The 27527-nt window shown below is 50.3% G+C and overlaps 1 protein-coding gene across 2 annotated transcripts in view; it reads left to right on the top strand.

Moving 5' to 3' along the window:
- WHRN (whirlin) overlaps positions 1–27527 on the top strand; it is a 114357-nt gene that overhangs the window by 49521 nt on the left and 37309 nt on the right. For both annotated transcript variants that reach the window (XM_075905665.2, XM_075905666.2), the window contains exons 3-5: positions 6310–6435; positions 24221–24423; positions 24863–24899. In XM_075905665.2, the coding sequence (XP_075761780.2) occupies positions 6310–6435; positions 24221–24423; positions 24863–24899 (366 nt within the window). The remainder of the gene's footprint in view (positions 1–6309; positions 6436–24220; positions 24424–24862; positions 24900–27527) is intronic.

Raw genomic sequence — 27527 nt, 5'->3', positions numbered from 1 at the left:
CTCCTGTCGTCTACTAAACCCTTTCCAATAAGCAATCACTTTGGACTTGTCCACATGGGCACACTGTAGGAAACTAAACCGATTTCAGGCCACTTTCATTCTGAATGAGGGTATCCATACAAGAGTTTAATGTGACTTCATTTTACATTCACGGCGTTAGTTAATTCAGATTAACTTTCCTGCTTGTCCCTGTGTAGACAAGCCTTTGGAGCAGAATGTTCAGGGAAACGTTAAGGGCTGGCTATAGGGGAGGCTGTGGGAAAACACTGTGTAGCAACAGCTGTACTAGACTGGTGTCTGCATACATTGGGAAGAACTCTTGACCCTATCTTAGCCTGATAATGTTGCTGCCAGATGTCTGTGGGAATTACCTAACACCTGTCAGCTGTGCATCAGCTGTCCCTGGGGAGGGCGCACAATCTGTGTTGCGTGTGTGCTTCTCACTAGTGAATCACACAGTTTCCAGGGGGAAGCCCTTGCTTGTTCTTCAGCAAGCCCAGAGTTAACTGCTGTGCAATGGCTCCCACCCGTGTATGCAGCAGAGTGCCATGACCAGGCCAGGATCTGAAGGCCTAGAAGAAACTCAGCACAGAATGTAAAAGCTCAGCACCCCAGGTACCTGCTGGCACTTTTGACAGTCTGGCTGGAACTGTGGGTAATGAGCCTTCGGAAAACCTGGCTCTTGTGAAAATCTGACCCTCTAAGAAGGGCCGACTGCCTTGAAATACATTGAGGTGGCTCAGGCTGGCACCCAAAATTGCCTGGCAGGGGAAGTCAGTGGGAGAGCTGGCAAGAAACCCTCAAGCCCCATGTCTCAGTCCTGGGATTCAGAAACAAGATTGTTGCTTGCACCCTTTGGAGTCCGGGGCAGCTTTGCCTATGGAGGGGGAGGGGCTGCTGAACTGTGATCCTGTTCCTGGTGGTTTGCCTGAGTGGGTCTGGTGTGAGGTGCACACACTAGTACACAACGCAGAGCACACCTCGCCTCCCACAGTTGTGTAAGAAGTCACAAGGCTTCCCCTATGCTGAATAACCTCCCACTGCACTAGTGACCAGGAGGGGTTATGTGAGGACTGCAGGGCTGGGCTCAAAGGGGAACTGCCTCGTCTCTCTTCTGACCCCTGTTCCGTTTCTTTAGGAAAATGAATCTCCCCTGTCCTCGCAGCCCTAGAGAGCAGCAGCAGCAGCCGATTGCAAATGGTGGGACCCCAGCAGGTGTGAGCATGCTCTGTAGCCTCCCCCCCCTCCGAGCTGCAGGACAGACATTTGTCTGGGAGAGAGGAAGAGATTGCTTGCTGCAGAAGGACTCGCCTCGCTGGGCTTGGCAGCCGCTGCCTGTGCTCTGCAGATCGAGAACGGTGGCTCAGGATGGGGCAGGGAGCTCTGGTCCTAAAGCCACATTTCCGGGGGACTCAGACCCTTCCCCACCTTGTGGGAGCCCCAGGATGTCTCTTCTGGAAGACGTCACCTTTGTAGCTACTGCTCCGGTCTGACTCCTGGGCTAGGGGCTGGCATGACGGGGAGAGAGAAAACTCAGGCTGGTTCCTAACCCATAGAAAAGCGTGTGGCTCGTTTGTAATCTCGCGTTCACATAATGGCCTGGGCTGTGGGATGAAGCCTCCGGCAGGATTCCACCAAAGTCAATGGGGCTAGGCATTTCAGCCAGCTGAGGCTCCAGCTCAGAGCACCTGTAGATCAAGCGTATGTGAGGGAGCGAACTCTGGGGTTCTCTTCCCAGTTCTATCACTGTGTGTGTGGGTGACAGTCTCTCGCTCTCCTGCACACGCACACACCTGCACAAGTTACACTCCTCCTTTGTGTCTCAGCCTCCCTTTCCATGCGTTGGGGTTAACAATCATTACTGCCCGTCTCTCGGGGAGGAGGGGTTAATGCTGTGAGAGCTTTGGAGAGGAGGTGATCTACAGATCTGAATGCTGGACCTGGTTACTCTCCCTCCCATTTATTAGCTAGGGGGCAGGGGGCTTGTTGGAGTGGAGAGAGAGAGGCCGTTTGAACCCCCATGCCAGCCTTGTGTGTGCCCATGATTGGTGTTTCGGGAGCTTCTCCATTGCCCTAAGGCCTTGTGCAAACACGCAGAGGCAGGACCTGTTCCAAAAAGCTCAAATGCTACAGAAAAGCCACGGCTTGCCCCCTTTGAAGTCAGCAAAAGCTCTTCCTGCATGAGGCTTGCAGGACTGGGCTCTCCCTGGTTCATAGGTGGAGAACTGAAGCCGAGCGAGATTAAACGACTCGCCTGTTAGTTTTCCTAGCAAAGCTGGGACTTGTACCCAGATCTCCTGCCGCCTCATCAAGTGCCTCAATGACAAGGCCAGCTTCCTCTCCGGGGCTTTGCTTTTACTTGATCCTTGGTCTTCTCCCCACACGACACATGCCGCCATCTCTTGAGCTACTTCCCCGGTGGTGCTACCTTTTGGGTGCAGCTCTTCTGCTTTTCTTCCCCTATTTCCTCTCAACCCCTCCTGTTTACACTGTGTCCCCTGAGCTCTTTCCCCATGCATAAGATCACGTCTCCCTGCAAACCTTCCTTGAAAATGCCCCACGGAGCTTGTCTTCCAGCTGCCTCACTGTGTAATGTGGGACCCAGGCCATGCAGACTGAGCTAACCCTCATTCTGTGCAGATCTCTGGCAAGTCCAGGGCCTTTAGATTCTTCAGAACTTGCCTTCGCTGTTCTCTCCTGGACCCTCGCCAGGGTGTCCTTCTGGGGGCTGCGTTAGGCCAGAACGTCACAGCCGTGCGACCCTTTCGTGGGTAGCGACATGTGTCCAGCAAGAGCTGGATCTGAGCAGTCGGAGACGTGGACAGCTGTCGGAGTGGGCTGTCTCTCCCAGGGAGGTTTGGGAGAGTTTCACAGCTGCTCTGTCTAGGCCCTGGAGGACTTTGATTTTAAACTCGTTGCGCGAGGTGCTGCACAAACAGAGAATCCTGCCTCAAATAGCTTCTAATCCGCATGAACTAGCCTTCCGTTTCCCTTGTTGCTTTGGATTAGACTTCTGTGCTCCCGTCTCACCTCCGGTGTTTGAACCGCTCACCGAATCTCTCCTTCTGGGGGAGCAGTCCCCTTCCTGTTTGATTTGGCCTAAGAGCCTCTGGCAATACAAATTAGAGAGTCAGGCTACGTCTACACTACGAGTTTTCTCGGCAAAAAATATGCTAATGAGGGACTCATTTGCATGAGTTGCAATCTCATTTGCATATTTTCTGCCGAACCGTTTTTGTGCTGGGGTTTTTGCCCAAAAACAAGCAGTATGGACATTTTCTTTTTGTGCAAAAACCCCTTTTTGCGTAAGATCCTTATGCCCCCAAAAAGGAGGTCTACCGATCAAGTGGGAAAAGTGGTTTTTGGGCAAAAACAAAATGTCCACACTGCTTGGATCGGCATAAAATATGCAAATGAGATCACAACTCATGCAAATGAGTCCCTCATTAGCATATTCTTTGCAGAGAAAACTCGTAGTGTAGATGTAGCATCAGGGGCTACAGAGGATAAAATGGAGCCCCAAGAGACACATGCTGATTTGCCTTTATTCATCATCAGCCCCCTTCCGACCTTCCCCTACATATTATACAATAGAATTGGTTGGGAAAATTGCCGGGTACCAAATTGCTTGGCACAAGTCAGGGACACTCACCTCTAGACGGGGGCTTGATGTCCCCTTCTTAGGTAACAATTTTTTTGCTGGCAACAGCTGCAAATCAGGTACTTGGCAGTTCTCTTTCCTAGGAACATAAAAGAACTAGTCACCGTTAATCTTGATCCTTTTATCACACAGCTAGTTTGGGATCTGCATAGACGATGGGCCATGCCCTTGGCCTTGGGGCCGAATAATACAGTAAAGATGAATGTCATCTTGAGATTTCTTTATGGTCTTAGCTCCTTGCTAGTTCACGTTCTCCCTGTGTTTCTTTTCAGCGTTAACGGCATTTTGAAGGCTTTGAGGGCAACAAGCCCATTTTATCTTTTGACCGAACGAAGCTGCCTCTTAAATCAGGAGGCTGGGGGCTGCCCAGTTTGGGCCTTTACTCTACAGCCTCGCCTTAGAGGGACAGCCATAGTGCTGCTTGGCTCAAACATGCAGGCCCGCCAGCCTGGCGGTGCATGGGGGAGAAATTGTCGAATTGCTCTCACTAGCATCCGTCCTCCACTCTCTCCTGGAGGAGAATTCGGTCACAGTAGTGGCTGGCAGGAAAGCAGGGTAGCTGGCTGCTTGTGAGTTGAAGTGTTATCCTTTGTTACACTGACTGTCAGGTAACTTCAACATGTAATTGCTCATAGACCTGTTCTGTGCTCTGACTGGATTATAAGGGGATTGTGAGAACATAACCAAAAATGATTCCTATCTGCCTCCGGGAGAAATTCTAACCAATCCCAAAGAAAGACGGCCAAGACCTTCCACTTAGACCTGCTCGGTTTGGGCTGGATATCTTTGTCTCCCTGGGCCCCACAGACCCTTGGGTCTTCTGAAAATGTTACACTGTCTACTTAGCTGTTGGCCAGCCAGAATTCCTACTAGGCAAATTGGCAAATAGTAACGACAATGTTAGAAGGGAACAGAAGCTCTCAGTCTCCCTTGCCAGCATTCAGTGGAATAAGATTTGTTCCAATAGGCAGCGTTGCTCCCTCGATTTGGTCTTCAGTGGAAGAACGCTCTGGACTCCATAGCAACTTTTCAGGTCTGGCCAGATCTGACACATGCTGGTGCTGCAATGTGGGCAGTGCTAACGTATACCGCACGGAATAGGACTGCCCTGTCCTCTGGCTTTTCTAGACAGAAGTAACTATTTGGGCCAATTTCTTCCGCTCCACTAAGGGTGTGTCTAGACTACAGAGTTTTGTCGACAAAAGTGGACTTTTGTCGACAAAACTATACCTGCATCTACACTACCGCTGAGTTCTGTCGACATAATGTTGACAGAACTCAGCAGTTTTGTCGACGCTGGTAAACCTCATTTTACGAGGCATAACGCCTTCTGTCGACAGAGTTTCTGTAAACTGCATGTAAACTGTCCTTTGCGTCTACACTACCATGTCGACAAAGCGGCTTGCTTTGTCGACAGAACTGAATGTAGTGTAGATGCTCTTTGTCGACAGAAGTTTTGTCGACAGTATCTGTCGACAAAACTTCTGTCGACAAAAGCCTGTAGTCTAGACGTACCCTAAGGTTGAGCAGCAGATGGCCATTCCACCCTAGGCTTAACCAATCCGTCCTGGAAACAGAAACACGGGTTGAGGAGACAAGTCAATAGTCGTGGAAGTCCAAAGTGTGCGCAACTGTTGAAGACTGGTACTCTCATTTGGAGATCCTGATGATATGGAACAAATAGAAACAAGCAAGCTCCATTTATGTGCTCCCCATTATTAGATTAATTAATTAACTTGCTTCTTGGGTTATCTTCTATTGTGCTCCTCTAAACCCAAGTTCCTGCCATATCTCCAACTGATCCCTTCCTTCTCCTTCCCTCTGTCAATATCATTTCTCTCCTACCCTCTTTCACCTCCCTTTCAGGCTTTTCTTTTGAGCCTTTTCTTTCCCCACTGCTTCTCTGTCTCTGAAAGGGTATCATTCAGCTGATCAATTTATGATCCTGCTGAATAATGAAATGACCATTGCTACATAATTATGCAGGCAAATTTCTGCAACCAGCCAAAGAGCCTTCTTGTTACACTACTCTTTGCCTTTAACAATGACATAGTTTGGGTCTTACGTAGACTGTTGTAAACGCTGATATTGACTCTGTGCTCCAAGTGTTTGGGACCTTTCTTCTTTTTTGGTTTGTCAAAATCACACACAAAATAGGGCAAAGGCCACAACTAATTTGTCAGTATGTCCCTCGGCCTGGGAGCCATTCCCTCACCATCCTGCTCTCCACAGGACTCCACTAACGTGGCAGGAAAGACAGCAAAAGGAGTAGCTAGAACGGCTCACTTCCCTCCCTTGCAGGAAGCCAGTAGCAGGAAAGGGACAGCCACTGCTTAGATTACACCCATGTCCCCAGCCTGGGGGAGATGGCTGGAGGCCATTGGGAGACATCTCTCCTTGTAGCACTGGGGCCGATTCGCACTGTGCGCCACGAGCCCATTTTCGGTTCATAGTTAGCTAGATTCCCTGGTTCTAGGTATGTGCTGTCTTCTAAAGACGGTCTCCCTGCTGCTGTGAGAGAGGCCTCGATGGCCAGTAGCTGGATGCCATGTTGTCAGACTGCGGGTAGGAACAGAGCTTTCCCTTCCCCAGTGAAGTACCGGGCGTGTCCGTGGGGCTCCAGAACTAACCGCTCTCCCTCCCCACAGGTGAACCTGGTGCTGAGCGAAGGGAAGTCCTTGGGCCTCATGATCCGAGGAGGAGCGGAATATGCCTTGGGCATTTACATCACCGGGGTGGATAAGGGCTCGGAAGCGGAAAGCACAGGCCTGAAGGTGAGAGGCGAGCGGGGAGGTGGGGGTAGGGTTGGGGGCTCACTGGGGGCTGGGTGTGCGTTTCTAGAACAGGATCTCAAGCTGAGGGGAGTCTCAGCGCTCATGATGCCGACACGGTAACGCAGCCGCTGTGCTGGGCCTCCACAGCCCCCCTTGGGCTGTGCCGTGCTCCTGCTGAATGGGGTGAATCGTCACAGGATGCAATGTGGCTTTTTACACTGGGCTCTTAAAACGCTCTGCAAGTAGGGTTGCCAGGTGTCCGGTTTTCTATTTGGTAGAAAAAAACAGAAAATACCAGACATACAAAATGTCCAGTGTTTTCTGTGTTTCTCCGACAGAAGGCCGGCAGGGAAATTTTTCCTCTGCTGCATTGGGTAGGGGGAGCAGGAATTTAAAGGCACAGAGACCTTTCCTGACCTTCAAGTTTGGTCTCCCCATTTTTTTTTTCTCGACCAATTTTTTTTCCCACTGTGTTCGGGATTTTTTGTGAAGGTATCTGGCAACCTATCTGCAAGGGCTGCTACGGAGAGGGAGAGCAGACGCGCTGTACGCAGTGGGTGCACCCAACCCCTCTGGAGCCAGGGTGGCTGCCATTCCGCCCTAGTGCCCGCCATGGGAGGACTCATGCCACCTTGTGTCCAATCCAAACAGAGGTCTCTCCCCCAGGAGCTGAGAGTCAGCCCAGCCCAGAAATTCTAGGCTTCAAAGCCAGGTGTCCGGAGGGAAAAGCAGGCATTTACCCACCTTCCTGCCTCCCCATGCTGCAAGAGAAGAGGCTTTTCTGTTTAAAGTGATTGGTCTTGGTGTTCCCCCTCTTCCCATGCAGCTTTCTCATTGCCTGATCAGAAACTGGTCACTGCTAGCCGCGTGGAGCTGGCATTTTGAACTCCTTCCCCACTAGGGAGACTGTTAGGGTTATCAGATGGTTTAACCAAAAATACCAACCCCCTCCCAAAAAAAACACTGGGAAAATAATTCTGTTGAAGGGGAAAAAAGGGCGGGGACAAAGTTGTTGAGCAAAAAAAAAAAGGACCCCGAGAGTTATTAAGCAAACAATAAATAAATACATAAAAAAATAAAATAGCATGGCCCCTTTAAGTGCATGCAGAGTCAAAATAGGGATAGGGAGAGGTTGAGCACTAAGACCCAGGGAAGGCATTACTTCCCCTTGCTTGGTGGTCTCTAGGCTTTTTACTGGTGGCCATCTTGTTTTCTTGGTCGAGCCAGAAAGCAGCTTCCCTGCGGAACGAGGTAAGCAGCATTTCCGGGGGCTGGGCCGAGTTGCTGAGTGTGTCGTAGGGTTGCCAGGTGTCTGGTATTTTCGCCTCCTGGCAAGGAAAAAAAACAGAAAATCCCGGACATTTTAGGTGTCTGGTATTTTCTGATTTTTTTTTACCGGACGGGAGGTGAAAATACCGGACACCTGGCAACCCTAGTGACCGCACATCCCATTTTGGCTGGGACAGTCCCTTTTTCAGCCTGACTTTTTCAAAAGGAGGCATTTGTCCCATTTGCTCTTGCTGACAAATTGGGGTGCAGAGGAATGAGGGAGGGGGGAGTAGTGATGCCAGCCCCCCTGGGTTGGAAGCAACATTCCAGCATTGTGGGGGGCAGAACAGGGCTCCAGCAACAGCCTCCCAGGGGGGAGGTTCTAGCAACAGCTAGAGGGTGGAGCTCTTGGGTGAGCAGCTGGGGGTGTCCCAGTTTCTCTTAGGGTGACCGTATTTCCCAATATAAGTACTGCCGTGGGTGTCCACGTTAGCAGCAGGGAGGTTGTGCTGACAGGAGCAGCAGCAGGCACGACACATGGCTCTGATGGTTGCCTTCCGCTTCGGTGAAATTAGCAGGAAATAATCTCCATTAACGATCGGAGCCGTAGGTGGCAAATGCCGGGCTGAGGCAGACTGCGTCTGTAGGCAGCCTCAATTGATGGGACTGACTTCCGCTTCTGGTCGCTTCCGCATCTCCCTATTCAGTTCCCTCACGGTTATGACCAACGCTTGCTTCGGCCCTGACCGAAAGACGCCAGGACTCCCAGCTGGAGGGTCTGTTACAGCATCTCCTGCGGAATTCTCTCTGCAGCTGGCTTGTCCTCATGTCCCCGGTTTGGTGCATGGTCGCTGCATAGGCAGCGTAAGACAAGGCCCCGTTTCTCCTTCGACAAAGGACTCCCAGACCCAGTTGTTAGTCAGGAGAGAGGTCTCAGCGTGGGAAATGAGGGAGCTCTGCCGAGTCTGCCTGCTATCAGACAGGAAAATTGTAGAGAGACACACTGGACTCTGGAGTTTTCCTTAACGCCGCTGACTGGGAGCGAGTTTCAGAAGCTGGCTTTACGGGCTGTAATTTCTGGCTGGGCTGCTCAAAATAGCCCAGATCTGGTGGCCTTTCTCTAAATGGCCCATCTCCCCTGGGTCGCAACTTTGTGCTCTTCCTCTGTTTCAGTGGGGTTCAGCCGCAACTGAGGGAAAAGTGATTTGCAGGGCAGAGGAGGCCGTCCCTTGGCTATGGCTGCAGTGTAGAATTGATGGATAACAAACTCCTTATGTTCTCTCAAGCAGTGACAAAGGCCTTGATTATCAGGGATCGAGGTGTAATGCACCCTCATCCCACAGCACCTGGGAAGGGCTGGCAAATGACTCCCATGGTTAAACTGGAGACAGAGGGCTAATCCCACATCCTCCCAGCGCTGACCTTCTGACCCCACTGGGCCTGTACTTAGGGTTACCAGATAGCTTCAGAAAAAATACCAAACACACTTGATCGATGGGGAGAGGGACCGGCCCGGAGGGGAGCGGGGCTGGCCAGGAGGACGAGGGGGGGAAAGGAAGCAGGGCTGGGGGGGGGTCGGGGCAGCGGGGCTGGCCAGGAGGGGGGGGGGGGGAGCAGCAGGGCTGGCCAGGAGGAGGGGGGGGAGGAAGCAGGGCTGGCCAGGGAGGGGGGGGGGGAAGCAGGGCTGGGGGGGGAGGCAGCAGGGCTGGCCAGGAGGGGGGGGGAAGGAAGCAGGGGGGGGGGTCGGGGCAGCGGGGCTGGCCAGGAGGAGGAGGGGGGAAAGGAAGCAGGGCTGGGGGGGTCGGGTCAGCAGGGCTGGCCAGGAGGGGGGGGAAAGGAAGCAGGGCTGGGGGGGTCGGGGCAGCGGGGCTGGCCAGGAGGAGGGGGGGGAGGAAGCAGGGCTGGGGGGGTCGGGCAGCGGGGCTGGCCAGGAGGAGGGGGGGGGAGGAAGCAGGGCTGGGGGGGTCGGGGCAGCGGGGCTGGCCAGGAGGAGGGGGGGGAGGAAGCAGGGCTGGGGGGGGTCGGGGCAGCCAGAAAAAATACTGGACACACTTGATCGGGGGGAGGGAGGGACCAGCCGGGAGGGGAGTGGGGCTGGCTGGAGGAGGGGGGAAGGACAGGAAGCAAGGCTGGGGTGGGGGTCGGGGGCAGCAGGGCTGGCCGGAGGAGATGGAGGAGTTGGGGGGAGCGGGGCAGGGCTGGAGATCATAAGGAGGAGAACCAGCCAGCAGGAAGCAAGGCTGGCTGGGGAGGGATCGGGGGGAGCAGGGCTGGCCAGGGGGAGCAGGGCTGGCCGGGGTGGGAGAGAATCGGCTGGAGGGGAGCGGGACTGTCCCACGCATATGCAGATCCCAGGGCACTGCCTGTCCCGCTCACGGTCCCGGCGAAGCACGAGCGAGTCCGGCTATGGCTCCACTACGCGCTTGACCAGTGCTCATGAGTACGGACAGGGCTTCTCCTCCTCAGACGCAACCATTGGCTCCCAGCGCCCTGCCTCCCAGCCACTCCCCCCACCCCCACCAGGCTTCCGTCGAGCACCCAGCCAGAAAACCAGAAAACACCGGACAATACACATGTCCGATATTTTCTGAATTTTTTTACCGGACAGAGGCCAGACTATCTGGTTGAATACTGGACACCTGGCAACCCCACCTGTACTAAATTGCTTGAGACTGCAGGCTGGAGAGGAAGGGGATGGGCCGAGAGTTAGGGTGCTCACCTGGATTTAAGTGACCAAGGTTCAGTTCCTGCTTTGCTACAGATTTCCTGTGTGACCTTGGGCAAGTCATTCAACTTGTTGGTGCCTCAGTTGCCCTTCTGGACAATGGGGATGCTAGCACTGCCCTGCCTCCGAGAGGTGTGGGCCGATAAACCCGTGAAAGATTGTGACGTGGTCTGATAACTGAAGTGTTGGGGGCTACTTTACATAGACTGAGAAACTTCAGGAAGATTAGCCTTCTGCTTCCAGCTAGGCCTACAGACCCTCCGTACTGAGCCATCTCTACAATATTCAATTCTTATACCACCCTCAGGGGAGCCGACAACCTCCACGGGCCCCTAGACCAGGTGGGAGGGGGCCCAGCTCTGAACTGCCAGAAGAGGCGGGGCCTCCGGTGAAAAGGGCGGGGCTGGAGCAGCCAGCCCTCAGCGCTGCATGGAGCATGGAGCATGGAGCATGGCACCCTGGCGGTGATGTAAAGGGCCCCAGGCTCTGGGAATTGCCACTGCTGCAGTGGCAGCAGCTGGGAGCCCTGAGGCAACTGTCCCCTTCCCTCCACCCCCATTGGCAGGCCTGACCACCTAATCACATGGCCTCTGGGATTCTCCCTTTGAAACCACTCTCCCGACCTGCCAGATCTTTTGAAGCAGCTGATCACTGAGTTCAAGGTTCACCCCCAGCCCTGGGGAGGCCTTGACTGTTCCCCTAGCTCATGTCCATGAGGGGCAGCAGGGACCGTGCTCCCTGGCAGCCAGAATGGCAGGGCAGCCACGGAATCCCATTCATGTGCCACAGCAACGCAGCCACGTTTCTCCCCCGATGTCAAAAGAAAAGAGGTGTCCCACCCAGGGCTGCCTTCGGACACAGGCCCAATCACACGGCAGAGGGGAGATCAAAGCACCCGTCTGTCCAACTCCCATAGGTGAGCACTGAAAGATTAATGGCAGGTACTTGTTTCCTTTCCCAGAGATGATTTTCATAATCGATGTCTCCACATTCCACCAACACCCCCCGTCCCAGCACCTAGAGAAATTTGCTGCTTTCGCTAGGAGGCTGGAGCAGCCAATGGAACATCGGGGCCAAGGGAAATATGTATAGGAAAGAATAATAGCAGGCCTATCATGAATACAGCCTTCTATTATCAGCCTCTCTGATTATTTCCATTTACAATGCCCAGCATTATCTCTCCACCTCTCACTTCATCTCCCAGGCAAAGGAGGGAAGGAAATAATTGGAGAATCTTCTATAAAAAAAAGCACTGTCTAATCCTGTGTTATTTTCTTCCGCCTTGGCTGGTGAGGATTTAAGAGGCGGCGATGTTTTCTATGCCTGGCTTCCCGCAGCGAGCATTGTTTTCACATTACGGCTCTGCTTATTGATTCTTTATGCCTTTCTCCTTTCTGGGCTGTTTTGCTGTAACTGATTTGTGCATGCCAGGCGCCTGGTGCTTTGCGAACAGCAGGTCTGCATGCTTGTCTATATTTCCTGCCCCCTGGCTTGCATACATTGCAATTTCTAAATTGGGAAATATTTGGTGGAGGGAGGAAAATAAAGGGGGGCTCTGGGTCTCGTTTTCAACCAGGTAGGATGATATTTAAACTATAGAAGGCACATGGGCACCCCCTAAGCCAATACGGGCAGAGGCACAGAGAGACAGGATTCGAAGATGCGGCATGAATTGGACATTAAACAAGACCTTCCGAGTATTGTGTTACACCAGGCAAACAGGAAGACTTCTCTTCCTTATGGGCATGATCCAACAGCTGCTGGAGTCAACGGACAGACTCCTGTTGACATCAGTTGGCATTGGATAAGGCCCTAAATTACTAGATATCACTCAGCATATTAAACTGTTATCTGCCCTCAGCTATATTTAATATGATGAGTGATAAATTTTGTAAGTGGAGTGTGAATGCCAGGCCTACAAAGTCTTCATCCAAGGAGCCAACAAATACCAGCCAGCTAAGGGATGGCTTTTATGGGTAAGGTACTAGCCTAGGGTTCAGGAAATGTGGTTCCATTCTCAGCTTTGTCTGTGTGACTGGGAAAAGTCACTTAGGGCCCATCTGTGCTTAATTATGGAGCTGGAACTCGCGTATCTTAAATCTCCACCCACCCAGCGGGAGATTGGCAGGAACAAACGTTCTGGTTGGATTCCCTTACTCCTTGTGAGCAGCAGAACTACCGGTGCTGAAGGGGGCGCCCTCTCAGTTCAGGTTAGCAGGTCTTCACTAGCCCCACAAGTTCGAACCCCGGAAAATCAACCGCAGCAGCATCGATCTTCCACGTAGTGTAGACGTGGCCTTATAGATAAACAGTGTTTGGAGAAAATCAGCCAATGGGAGCAATAAACAAATGAGGAGAGAAAAAATAGGGATTTAAAGGTGTCAATTTCAGCTCCCAGGACCTGATTTTTCAAAGTTGCTGAACACAGTCTGAGCTGCCAAGACAGACTTTTTTAGTCTCGGAAGCATCATCCTTAGCTGCTCTGTGCTCCAACCCCTTCCCCCCCAAAGCCCTATGGGAATATTTCTGACTCCCAGGGGACAAAAGGGTTTGTTAAGGGCTTCCTGAGCCTCACATGGTGTGATGTAGCGGGGATGCTGGTTGAGCATTCACTGGTTGCTATGCTTGGGCTGTGGGTGACCCCTACTGGCCTGGGTCTGTAAGCACTGGCCAGCGGGGGGTCGCTCAGAGGGCCCTAATGTCACGTACACCATGGCCCAACTGGTTCTCACCTGACCAGAGAAGGGGTTTGAACAAAGGAAGGGTGTGGCTTGGAGAAGGGGCAGTCAGGGTATGTCTACACTACAGCACTAATTCGAACTAACTTAATTCGAATTAGTTAATTCAAACTAAGCTAATTCAAATTAGTGCATCTAGACCTAAAAACTAATTCGAATTAGCATGTCCACATTGAGTGGACCCCGAACCGAAGTTAAGGATGGCCAGAACCAGTGCCGGCAGGGCATCAGGTTAGGACTTAGAGTGTGGGGCTGCTGCCTCAGGCTCACCGAGGGCTGTGCTTAAAGGGACCCGACCCCCACCCCGGACAGACAGTTCTCAGGGTTCCCCGCTTGCTTGTCTAGCTCGATGAGGGACAGCAAAGCAGTCTTGACTTGGAGTGCCCTGAGTGCCCTCACTCGGCACATCACAGCACTCGGCCATCATCCCGGCTGCACTTGCCACAGACTGCCATCCGGGGGGGTCAGTCGGGAGGCTGTCGGGATCCAGGAGGCCCTGCAGGAGAGCTTCTACCCCGAGGAGCCTGCAGAGCCACTCCAGTCCTCCTCATCAGGGGCTCGTGCCCCATTCCTCCCTCAGGCCATGTCTACACTACATAGAAGATCAATGCTGCCTGGTCGATGTTCCGGGGTTTGATTTAGTGGGTCTAGTGGAGACCTGCTAAATGGAACTCAGAGGGAGCCCCCATCAGCGTCAGTATTCTTTCCCCTTGGGCGGAGTAAGGGAAGCGAATGGGAGCATTTGTTCATGTTGGCCTCCCACAGAAACTCAGTTGAAGATACGTTGACTCCAGCTATGTAATTAACATAACTGGAGTTGCGTATCTTAATCCGACCTTTCACTGTAGTGTAAACCAGGCCTGACTCTTACTTTATAAATCAGTCCCTCTGGTCACAGATCACTGCTCTCTGAACTCTTTCACCTTTCTAGCAGTGACCAGAATATTCTAGGTGTGATTGTTCAGCAGCTGCATACGGAGTCTCGGCAGAGCTCAGTTAAGTGAATGGAAAGACTCTCGTTGGTTTTCATGTGCACTGCACCAGGTCCATAGAGAAAACAAGACGGTGCCTTTGCATGTGCGAGTCAACAAGTGCATTGGTCTCCTTTTGCTATCCACCATCACCGTAGGCCTGTCCAGTATCCCTGCCGGCCACCTGTTGAGTCTGGGTGTCTTGGATTATGTCCCTTTGTATATTAGCTCACTTTCTTCCAAGCCGATTCTTTTTTTTTTCCAGTTTCTCGTCTCTCTAGGTCTTAGTTCTCTGTTCTGGCTGGTGCTGGCAACAACTTGTAGTTGAGTAGATAATTATACCATTTAACCTTCATCTTTGGATATATTCATGATGTTAAATGAGGCCAGTCCTAACATTGAGCCCTGTAGCATCCCATTAGCCATCTTGCTCCCTAGCTCAATTAATTGCTAGTTACTTTACGTGGAAAGGTAAAGCTAATTGAATCATAGAATCCTAGCATGGGAAGAGACCTGGGGAGTAGGACCAATCCCAACTAAATCATCCCAGTCGGAGCTTCTTCAAGCCAGGACTTAAAACCTCTAGGGGTGGAGATTCCACCCCCTCCCTAGGGAACCCAGCCCATCCTAGGGAAATAGTTTTTCCTAATATCCAATCCAGACCTCCCCGCCTGGAACTTGAGACCATTGCTCCTTGTTCTGCCATCCGTCACTACTGAGAGCAGCCTCTCTCCATCCCCCTTCAGTCTTTTCACTCACATTAAGGCCACAGGGCTGCCTTCCTCCCCAAGCCAGCCTGAATTAATTTTTCAAGATATTGCAAGATGCCACATCGAATTCATTTCCAAAATCCACCTGTGTTCCATCCCCTGCACCTCCCTTCATCTAGTCACTTTATTGTTCTTTACAAAGAAGCCACCAAAATTGTCCAGCACAAATTTGCTCTTTATCCCATTGTTCCTACTGTTGACACCCCATGTGGGGAGCCCTTTGAAAATCTGCCCCACAATGCCCAGTGCGGTGACTTTTCTCTCTCAATTGTCAAGGCTGTTCCCCATTCTGGCATGACAAATGCAGAAGTGGGGGCCCGCAAAAGCACCCCAAAAACTTATCTCTACAGTCTTTGGTACAAAAACTCCTCCCCCCCCAAAAAAAATCCTACTACCTGGACTTTGGGGAATATCCACTGTCACTATCAAGTGCTTTTGAACCCACAAACAGGGGTGGACACTTGAAACCAAACCCAGGGTCACCCCAAGCTCTTTTCCCCAAAGAGCTTAAAAAATAAAAGAGTAAACAAGCTGCAGTCTGGGGTAGCTGTCCCCTAGCCAGACAGGCAGACCTCCCAGGACATAAAAATGAACCAATACTGGTTCTTAAGAAAAAGAAAACAAACTTTTATTATCAAAACAAAATTACCATTGCAAGCGTAGTTGAGGTGGCTAGATGGTAAGAGCCACCAATTAATCTAGATACCCAGGGGAACCCCCGGGCTCAGGACTTTAGTTACAAAAGGAAAACGCTTTTAAAGAAAGAAAAAACACTTTTAACAGCACAGACCTCAATTCCAGATTCCCAAACCAGAAAACAATGAAACCTGATGGGCTAACTAAACACTGCCCTACTTACATATTGTGAGAAGACTTTTCTTGGACAGAGAGAAACAGGCCTCCCATCTCTCTGTTACCTAGAAAAAAAGGAGGGAAAAGATAAAAATTCCTTTGTCTCGGTTTGAACTCCCTACCTGCATTGTTCCTGGCTGACCAGATAGCTGGCGAGGGATAGGAGACATAGTTAACCCTTTCGTCCCCAGGTGCTGGTCAGCCTTCCTGGTTATGACACACCCGATGTGGTGAGCCCTTATAAATCCATCCCACAATGCCCAGTGCGGCGACTTTTCTCTCTCAGTTAATCTCCACCTATTTCTTCCTTTATTTCCCTTATGCAAGCTAGAGCACAGCACAGTAGTTGCCAGGATCAACTTAAAAACAAACCAGCTGGTATATTTTTCTCTTCACCCAGACATGTGTTGTCCTTGGCTTCTGAAAAGTGGTTATTGGTGTTAATTAGTAAAATCCCAGGCAAAGTACATATAATCAGGCTAACGGATTTGTGTAGGCTCAGGTTTTTTTTCCCAAGTATTGCCCCATTTGCTTCTCATCAATAACTGTTCTACAGGATCTGTAACTTACAGATGTATTTGGCCTGTAGTTTCTCCTCTCTTCTTATTCCAGTAGCACTAACTGAGTCTCATGATAGGAGGCATTGTATAAACACATAATGGGTGTGTCTACACAGCAAAGTTGTATCGGAATAACAGCTGTTATTCCAAAATAACTATGTGAGCATCTACGCAGCAATTCCATTATTTCAAAATAATTTTGAAATAACAAGTATGAGAGGGGTAGCCGTGATAGTCTGAATCTGCAAAAACAACGAGAAGTCCTGTGGCACCATATAGACAAACAAATGTAGGGAGCATAAGCTTCCGTGGGCAAAGACCCACTTTGTCAGATGCATGTAGTGGAAATTCCAGAGGAAGATATAAATATACAGGCGTAAGAAAAGAGTTCCAATCAAGAGTAAGGTTAGGGATAATGAGGTCTGTGACGGACCGGGCCGTGTCTGGACACAGCTGAGGGCGTCCGCTCAGGGCGAATTGCTCAAATCCGGGGCTCCTAATCAGCCTGTCCATAGCAATGCTTACCCACATTCAGAGAAATATTCAGCTTCCACACAGATTACAGATTCCTACCTACACACACAGACATTATATATTCACATAAATAGCGTACATAAGATCAACAAACAATAAGCTCCCATTCAATACCCCACATGGCTCCCTTTTATACCAATTTCTGGAGCCAACACCCCCACCTAGGGGTGCAGCAGCGATCTGGCTGCTTCCCTCCAATTCAGTAATGTGACAAGGTCATTTCAGTAATACCTATTCTGAAAGAGCCATTTTGAAATAAGGCGGGTGTTGATGCTCCTTTTCCGCTATTTCGAAATAGAATGGGCCTGGTGAGGGGCTAAGTTATTCCTCCTGGGGCTCTAAATTGAGATAGCATGTCTGCATTAGGGAAACCTGCCTCGGACTCATTTTGAGGCTTCCCTGTAGTGTAGATGTGCTATTTCAAAATAAGCTATTTCAGAATAACTATTCCGGAATCATTTATTCCGAAATAACGGGACAGTGTAGACCTAGTAAGAAACAATCTCTGCCATGAAAATTTCAGAAGTTAAATAGCCAAAAGCCAAGCAGGAGGTGAAACACCCTGCTGATAGATGAAGTGACCTATCAAAGGTTCCACTTGACAAGAATCCAGGTGGTCTTAGTTCACCCCAGGTGGTCTTTGTGTTGGACACACACAAACTGCACCGGAAACAGCTGGGCTAAGACTGTGTTCTCCTGTCACTCTCCGGCACTGTTACAACAGCACAAACAGCTTGTGCTGCTCCCCATCACGGGCACCGGCCCTGGTCGGCTCCAGCACCTGTAATGCCAGATCCATTCCTGCTGCTAGGCCTGCTTCATTTCCTTTGTCACATTCCCTCCCTGGACGCCTTATTATGGAAAGGGCTTGCTGGTGTGTTGGACCTCTGTGAAATACTTATAAGATGGCTCATTAAAACTGCATATCTGACTTGTCCCCCAAAATGAAAAGTTAATACTGGATATGAAAACCTATTAAAAATTCATAATTGTAATAAAACTCCTTGAGAGTACTTGAATCTTTATCATTTTCATGCTGCAGTGCACGAGACACTCCTTATTTTAGCAGCAAAACGTCTTCCCCATATGTGTTGCTCAGTGCATTGAAGAGTCCTGGGAGGCGATGCTCACTGCACATTGAAATTCAAGGTTTCTTTGCCCTGACGTGCATTTGTCTGAGCAGGTTAGGCTGACACGTAATTTACCAGAGTTGATCCTATGGTGTCAGGAATTTTCCAAACACTGGCTTAAAGCCAAGAGAGCATGAAGGGAATTTGGGCTGACTTGTGGATTCTGCCGTCCAAGAGCATCAGAACTCATGACAGTTGTGAGTTGAACTCGCTCTAACAAAGCAGCTGAACTGCTACGTTTGCTGGCTTCCGTTGGCTTGATTCTTTGCCTCGAGCTGCCAGTACCAATGTCCTAGTGCAGGGGTGGCCAATCCATTCCGGGCAAAGAGCCAAGATATCCGAGGGTATGTCTACACTACCCCGCTAGTTCGAACTAGCGGGGTAATGTATGCATACCGCACTTGCTAATGAAGCCGGGGATTTGAATTTCCCGCGCTTCATTAGCATAAGCGGGGAGCTGCCATTTTTAAATCCCCGCTGCTTCGAACCCCGTGCAGCGAGCCTACACGGGGCTCGAACTAGGTAGTTCGGACTAGGGTGCCTATTCCAAACTACCGGTACACCTCGTTCCACCAGGAGTACAGCTAGTTCGGAATAGGAACCTAGTCCGAACTACCTAGTTCGAGCCCCGTGTAGCCACACTGCACGGGGTTCGAAGCAGCGGGGATTTAAAAATGGCGGCTCTCCGCTTATGCTAATGAAGCCCGGGAAATTCAAATCCCGGGCTTCATTAGCAAGTGCGGTATGCATACATTACCCCGCTAGTTCGAACTAGCGGGGTAGTGTAGACATACCCAAAGGATTCAGCAAAAAGAGCAGGGGCAAATTAAAAAAACAAAAAAAGGACTGCCCCTTTAAGAAAACTCTTTTTGGCCGCATCAGGCTCCTGCCAGCTGACGCCATCTTTAATACTCCATCTTTAATGGCCATGCCGGACAGCTCCCCAGCCCCGGTGAGCACAGGGAGCCGGGAGGAGAGGGCCATTTTCAGGGGTGTGGGGGTAGCTTTATGAGCCACCGGGGGGGGCTTTGCAATCCACACCGGGGAGGAGGGGGAAGAACCATGGGTTGGCCATGGCTATCCTATGGGTTCTGCTCAGTGACAAAAGGGAGGAAGGAGAAACAAGTTCTATTTCAGACTCCTGATATGATCTGGAGTGAGACTCTGGCTTTGTCTACATGATCCCTTTCTTTCTAGCAGCTCTACAGCTGGTGGCACTGCTACCATACAGGGCACCTGCTGCTACTGGGGTTTTACGGGTAGTCAGGGTTATCAAATTAACCAGGATGCTTATGCTGAGCTAGAAACCACACTCCCTGCACACACTGCATTTCTGTAAAGCTTTATTGTGCAAATTTACTGAGGAGTTAAATTGTTCAAGGCTGGGTTTTTTGTCTGGGCATGTGGGATCCTCTCCGGAGTATTCCAGATGAATGTTGCTAGGCACTGGAGTACAAAACAGTAGTTCACATCATGGGCTTAATATTATTTGTACTTTACGCTCTACTGGCATCCGGAATGGTATTGTATGAAGCAAAGAGGCGAAAAGGGAGTGAGGTGTATTAATCTCCAGCTTGTCATAAACACATACCCTATAAAAATAACTCAGATGAAGCTCGCACTTTGGAGCAGATGCAGTTTGAAAACTGCTTTCCAGGACTGGGAAAAATATTAACCCTTTTTTTCTGAGCTGATTTCTGTGGTCAATAAAGCTGACTGAGCTTGGCTTAGCTGACATTTCATTAGTCGATAATCTAATCCTACCCATCCTTTCTGCAGCCATGCAATCAATGATGAGACATTTTGCCGCCTAGGGGCAATGAGGATCCAGCCCAGACTAAGGGGTTTGGGCACCCTGGGCAAACAAATACTTTGCCCTCCCCCTATTCAATATAGGGAAAAATGAGACGCCCAGAATGAAACAACCAGACACTCCAATGTTTGGTTCCAGTATTCTTCTCCTCACTTGATTACATATCTATTTTCTTCGTCAATAATTTTTTGTTTTTTCAATCATAATTCAGGATCTTTCCAATTTTGTAAATTTTCCAAATCTTCAGAACATTTTTCATAAGAAGACAGAATTGAAAACATATTTTTCCAGGCCTTTGAACCATTTTCAGTAAGTGAGGTATCCGTTATATGACTGCTAAACAGCTTGTAGCAGAAGCAAAACACTGAGGCCAGGTTTACACTAGACCCAGAAGCTCAGCTTAAGGTACTCAATTCCAGCTGCGTAGAATACGTATGTTAAGCCAAGCTTGGCGCTGTCCATACAACATGAGGCCAATGGAAACAAACCCTCCCATCAGCTTCCCTTATTCCTTGCAAGAGCAGGAGTGCCAACCATCATCGGGGGCATGCCCTCTGACTTCAATTTAGTGAGTCTGAACTAGACTCGCTAAATCAAACTCCCGAAGATCGATAGCAGCAACGTAGATCTTCCGTGGAGTGAAGGCAAGTCCTGCATCTTTTGACAGTGAATGTTGTAATCACCGTTGATGTATTTCTTCCCTATTGGCAAGTTTCCTCTTGTAGAGCTATGCCGAGAATTTTCCTTTATTTTCATCTTTTGGGAAGCAAAATTCCTGAACTTGTTCCAGTCCATGTTCCGCTAGACTTTGTGATACACCATCATAACATCTAGGTCATATAGCAGGGTCTCCATACTGTAACTTGTAGCGAGTTCATCTTCGACATATCTACATTCTGCTCCCTTGTTATCTTTTTTTTTACCTTGACCTTGGCACATGTATCTGCAGATTAATACATTTTCTCAACTTCAGTGTTAATTTGATGCTGTGAGCTACCTTTGTCTGGTTGTGGATGTTTGATGTTTGAGGACAGAACCTTTTTGCTTTGCTTGTTCTTTTCTCTACTCAGCTTTCCTTGTACGATATTGAGCTCCAGATGGTTTCTTTTTATCTGCCAGAGTGTTAATTTTATGAAAAATTTAAAGCAACTGTTTCAACTAAATTATGAAAATAGAAAACAACGCTAGTAAAGTAGAATACTATTTATGTTACACTCAAAAGATAAATGAATCAAAATGTTTAACAAGAACGACTAAATGTCAAGTAAATAATGCCTGGAAAGAGAAAAATATATAAATTTGCAATGCCATGAGACAATAGAGCATGTAGCTCTCTACCTATTGAAACCTTTCCTGGTGAGTTACTGCACACGGAATGGCATCATAGTAACATAAATCTGGTAAATTTTAATTTATTTGATCATTTTAATGTTCACTTAAAACTATTTTAAAATTAAACAGAAGCCTGGAACTTCTATTTTGAACATTATTGCAATTAGAGCAAAAAGAAATGGGTATGTTACGTGGTATCTGTTAACATGAGCAGTCAGATATTCGAAAATCAGGGCTTGACTATTACTTTAACAGTCTCCAATAAATACACAATTCTAAGCTTATAAATTAAAATGAAGATTAAAATTGGGTCTTTATTGGAGACTATTGCTGTTAGAGTAATAGTAAAGCCTTTTACAATCTTATTAAAACCTCTTACCCAATTTTTCAAGTCCAACACAATACAACGTCTTTGTAGATGCAGCTTCTTGTGGATCACAGCTCGTACTGCGGCAGAACAGCTGTTGCGGGTCACTGACTGACCTTCACTAACCAGCGAGCAACAGTGACTCAGCTGTACGACTACTGCGAGAGAGTGAACTGCCAGCCCTACCCCCAAGCAGCAAACCCATGCAGTGCCCTTTTGAAGTTGCGCTGTGACACGTTTTACTTGTATTTACATACACAGCTGTGCTCCACGACGTGCAGTAAATAATAGAACTCCACTTCTGTCCTGGCAATGCTGCGCTGTTTACAAGAACAATATCTGATACTTTCATTTATAAGAGACTAGACAATTTACCCGGCGTTGCCCGGGTTCTTCAGGGAAGGGGGTTGGTGGTGTGGGGGGTGCAGGAGTCAGGGCAGGCCTTGGTGATGTGTGGGGGATGGCAGGAGGGGCTCAGGGTGGGGAGTCCCATCTGGTCCCAGGTCCAGGGCCTTCTCTAACAAATAAGTCATTTAAGCATCTCTGCCATTTCCAAGTTTCCTGTTGTTGTTTCTCTCTCTTCACTGAGCAACGGGCCTTCCCTGTCCTTGGTCTTCCTCTTGCTTCTAATATATTTGTAGAATGTCTTCTTGTTACCTTTCTTAAAGCCTCTGTGCTAATTTGTGGCTCAGCGTCCCATGAATCATCTGCAAAATCACAGTTGACTTCCTTCGATCTGTTTAGAATGTGCTACCTCTGCATTTAATTGAATGGCCCTGCTCTCGTCTTATGAAAGACAGTAAATGAGAGCACCTGACTTGTCTTCTGGCTCTCATTCAGTATTTCGGATACCACCGCCATGTCCCCTCTCATGTCTGCTCCCTAAATCTGACAGATCGATTCTTTTTTATCGCATCTTCCCTGGAAGCCTCTCTATGCTGCTACCCATCTTCATTGCCTCTGGGACACTTTCTATTTCCTCCAGCACCTTTCCTGAGATGAGTGACCACAGTGGAAGCATGTTCACAGGGTGAGGGCATCCAACTGGGCTAGAGAGCAGCTTGGGGCTGTTCTCTGTGCCTGACTTAACAGGACAGCTTGTTTCCTTTTTATTTTTGAAAACCACCACTGCATATTGAGCAGATGTTTCTTGAACAGTTCACCAGGATGCCTAGGTACTTTTCCTCACTACAGGTTGACCTCTCTAGCCCGGTAGCATCCGTGGTCCAGCCTGATTTTAGCTAATGTCCACTTAGCATGGGTGTGGCCAAATTTCCCACAGTCCCATAAAGTTTGTTTACAGCCGCCAGTCCTGGCTCTCGGTGTTCTTTGCTAGTCTTTAGTTCCGATTTACCCCGACTTGTCTTCTAAGAACCTGATAAGCAGGGGAAGGGCTGGTGATGCTGCTAGACAATATTGACCTCCCACAACCTGGCAAATTCTCTGGTCCCAAGGGTGCCGGACTACAGAGATTCAACCTGTAGCTGCTGTTTAGAAACCATCTAAGTGAATTTGTCGTTCCTTCCAATGCCCGGGCCCCGGGACTCCTCTCCAATTAATTTTACCTGCATTGTGTTGGCCAGTCATCCAACTTTTGTGAGGTCCCTCTTGGTGCCTTTTAGTCTGAACAACCGTGTTAGCCCCAAATCTTTGCCTCTCCTGGGTTCACCCCTCGCATACTGCAGGCTTCATTTCCTGGCGCTTTTGTGTTTCGTCCTCTGTGGCATCCACATAGTTATGAGCATTTATGAATATTGGTGTAATTTCCATGTCTCTCGTGGAGCTCTCAAGGGAGCCAGGGAGTCCTGGCTTATCAGGAAGAGAGCAAGTCCCTAGTCAGACCTCTCCAGTTTGTAGCCTGTAGATTTTACACCAGAAAGACACACACAGGGATCGAGTTCACTTACCACTGACAGCCAGTCACCTCTGGGGTGGAACCAGGGGCATAGCCCTGAGTGGGCCATGGTCCACCACCTTGTATCCAGACCCCCATCCGGCTCTCCTGCTGGAGAGCAGCACCGGAGTGCCGGGGCTTATCCCTCTCGTCCCTGGCTCTCCGGCTTACCCCCCTCCATCCCTTCTGTCCCACTTCCATTCTTACCCACCCACCCAAAGCTGGGACCCTGAGCTGCTGGCCAGCCCCTGGCTCTTCCCCCCCATGGCATGTGGGATACGTGCCCCCTTGTGCTCCACCTACAATCGTGTAGCTGTCGCAGCATGGGCTGGCAGCCACTGGTCTTTTGCCTGTGCCACCATTTCCATACTACTGGAGTTACCCCGGCTGGCTAGATTGAAGGTAGCCACACTCACACCTTCACCGGCTAAAGGCAGCGGCTCCCTTTAAAAACCTCCCCTCGTGAGCATTCGTGATCCGGCCTTGCTTCAGGGCAAGGGAAGTGGAACACCACGTGGGTGTGTTACGGGCCCCTCTCTGCCCGGCAGACAGGCGATCTTACAGTCCCTACTGGAGGGATTTAGCGGAAGCTGTAGCAGCCCCAGAGAGCTGGCCAGGATGCGACCATTGCAAATCTTTCCAGAGACAGGGAACGGCTGGAGGCAGCAACAACAGGAGAGGGACACAGCTCTGTAGATAAGCCATGATGCCAGGTTACGTGGTGGGTACCTGGGAACACCAGATTAGCGCCGCCGAGAGGGATGCTTGTCTCGAATATTAAGAGATTTTTGGAGGTCTGCCAGCTCACCCCTTCCTCCCTGCACCTGCAGGTGGGAGACCAGATCCTGGAGGTGAACGGCAGAAGCTTCCTCAGCATCCCCCACGACGAGGCGGTGAAGTTGCTGAAGTCGTCGCGGCACCTCATCATGACCGTGAAGGACATCGGGAGGCTGCCTCACGCCCGCACCACTGTGGACGAGACCAGATGGATAGCGAGCTCCCAGCTCGGGGAGAGCCCGGTGAACACGGCAGGGTTTGTATTCGTGCCGGGCGAGATCTGCGGAAACGTACTTTGTACAGACCTGCACCCCATGGACTAGGTAAAGAGCCCCCGCATGTCATTAGGTGAGATCGTTGGCCTCTACTCCACAACTTGACTGGTTACGTTCTATGACCCTGCTACATGTTCCTATAATCTGGAACCCGGCAACCCAGAACCTAGCACCCCATACCTACCCCCTGGTAACCTGTACCCCAAGACTATATTCTAGAACCCAGCAGTATGGACCAGTGCCCTGGGATCTAGAACATAACTCCCCACAATCTAGAAATGACCCATCGCCTGCAACTTTAGTGTTAACCTAGAGCAATGGGGGAAGGGCAAACCGCCTTTGTAAGATGGTCGCAGCCTGTTACTGGGCCAATTTGGGCTGTTCTGACACGGTGCTAAAGGTCGTTCTCTCTCCTCGCAGGGCAGCTGGCGAGCCCCCAGCAAAGGCAACGGCAAAGGTAAGACTCCAGATGGGGGGAGCAAGGGAAGTATGCCGGAGGGGCCCCTGTGGCCTGGAATTAGATTGGAAAGCCAGGCAGGCTGGAGAGCCGGCCCAGCTGTGCACCAGGAATCGTTGAAAGGCAGCACAGCTTCCAAAGGCAGAGCAGAGCTGCCTGTGCATAGCTGCCTTGCTCTTCCTTTGTCGTGTGCTCTGGGAGACCAGCCCCCTTCTCCCGCCATCTGGATTTTTGAATAGTTCGGTGGCCAAAAGAAAAAGCCGCCACGCAAGCTACGGTGCAACGACCACCAGGTCACATGCTCCCGGCCACAAGCTGATTGGTTAAGGGTGACGCGGTGTAATTCTCCTCTTCCCTCACGGGCAGCCTGGCACAGTTACCCAGGGGTGTCATGTGCCGGGTGAGGGATCTCGTCTTCCTCCAGTGGCATCAGGGACCGGTCGGGAGAGGTGGGCTCTGAGTCGATGGGCCACCTGACCGATCCCACAGGCTAAATTCTATAGTCCAAGAATGACAAAACACGGACACTGAGCATGTGTGGGGCACCTGGATGGAAAGTGAGAGAGATCTCGGAGCACGTCAGTAACCTGGGCAGAGCGTGGTCCTACCATCCCATGCAGCATCAGTGGCCAGCCACTGCTTAGCCCTACTGCTTGTCTGGAGACTATGCTCTGAAATCGGAAGAGATGGCTCGGAAATAACGTAAGAACGGCCACACTGGGTCTGACCAACGGTCCATCCAGCCCAGTGTCCTGTCTGCCAGCAGTGGCCAATGCCAGGTGCCCCAGAGGGAGAGAACACAACAGGGAATCCTCACGGGATTCCTCCCCTGTCACCCATTTCCAGACAAACAGAGGTGAGGGACACCATTCCTACCCATCCTGGCTAATAGGACTAACCTCCATGAATCTATCGAGCTCTTTTTTGAACCCTGTTAAAGTCCTAGCCTTCACCGCATCCTCTGGCAAGGAGTTCCCCAGGTTGACTGTGCCTAGGGTTGCCAGAGACTTTCACAAAAAATACCGAATATGACGGGAAAAAAATTGGTTGAGCAAAAAAAAGCAACAAAGTTATTAAGAACCCCCCTCTCCCCACACACATACACACAAAGTCGCTGCATTTTTAAATCCCCATGCTCCTCCCCCCACTCTTGCCAGGCGCAGCAGGAGAAGAATGTCCCAAGCAGCCTTCTGTCTCAGAAAAACAGAAAATACCGGACATTTTACATGTTCAGTATTTTCTGGGGTTTTTATGGACAGAGGCCGCAAATACCAGACTGTCTGGGCCGATACCGGACACCTGGCAACCCTGACTGTGCCTTGTGTGAAGAAAAACTTCCTTTGGTTTGTTTTAAACCTGCTTCCTATTAATTTCATTTGCCAACCCTAGTTCTTATATTGTGGGAACAAGTAAATAACTTTTCCTTATTCACTTTTTCCATACCACTCATGATTTTATAGACCTCTATCATATCCCCCCTTAGTCTCCTCTTTTCTAAGCTGAAAAGTCCAAGTCTTTTTAATCTCTCTTCGCATGAGACCTGTTCCAAACCCCTCATCATTTTTGTTGCCCTTTTCTGAACCGTTTCCAAGGCCGATATATCTTTTTTGAGACGAGGCGATCACATCTGTACACAGTATTCAAGATGCGGGCGCACCGCGGTTTCTTATTTCATGGAGATAATATTTCATGAAGTAAGAAAGCTGCAGGAATGAAAAAAGAAACTTAAGAGCCAAATATGTTCTCACCTGCTCTGATAGACATCCCGGGGGCTGCTCTTCATGCCGCTGTTTCCTGATTCCTCCGTGCTTTCCAGCGGGCCTCAGTGTCTGAGCAGAGAGGTTGATCCTCTTCCACCAAGAGAACTGGCTGCTGCCCTCCCTGACAGCAGCCACCTTCTGTGGTCAGGGCTATTCGTCCCTCTTGCCCACACCCTGGTGCCAGGGCTGCAGCTGGGTGGGGAGTGACTGGGATTAGGACTCCAGCGAGGAGGGGGATGTTCTGCGTTCCCAGCAAGCAGGTCAGTCCGGTTGTTTGCCGGATGGGTTACAAGATCAGAGAGGTGGGGAGCCTGGCCAAAGCCACTCTCCAGAGGAGGGGTCTGCTGCGTTAGGGGGTGCCTGCCTCTGGATCTCCCGTATCACTACTGTGCATCGAAGAAGAGACATTCAAGGAGGCAGAAGCTAGAAGGATGGAGCCAAACGCTCGCAAAGGGCCAGGGGAACATCGCGTTCCCCACTCTCTGGGTTTTTAGGGGACGTGTCCGCTCAGGGGGACATGGTAGAGGACCACAGCTGAGCCCCAGAGTGCATGAGCCACACCTGGGGAAGCTGCAGGTATCTCTGCGTCGCATTGTTTCATGAGCCAGAGGACTGGGGCTGCCGGGCAATGGGAAACTCGCAGGCAGAGCCTTTGTCCGTAGCACTGTGGACGTGAGACCGGCTCTTACGATGAGCTGGTGGGGACAGAGGGGTTCTGCTCCCCCTAACTCCAGGCCAGAACTCTGATGGGGAGAGGAGAGGATGCAGATGGGTTACCGACCGGGAACCCACCGGTGCATCCTCACTGCGCGAGAGTCGGCAGAGGGTAGAACCGATTTCAGCCATCTCCATCCCAGGCTGGTCCTGA

This window comes from Pelodiscus sinensis, chromosome 23 (assembly GCF_052426305.1).
Source record: "Pelodiscus sinensis isolate ZL-2025 chromosome 23, ASM5242630v1, whole genome shotgun sequence".
In the NCBI taxonomy this organism is placed as follows: domain Eukaryota; kingdom Metazoa; phylum Chordata; order Testudines; family Trionychidae; genus Pelodiscus; species Pelodiscus sinensis.
This window is presented reverse-complemented; position numbering and strand designations above follow the sequence as displayed.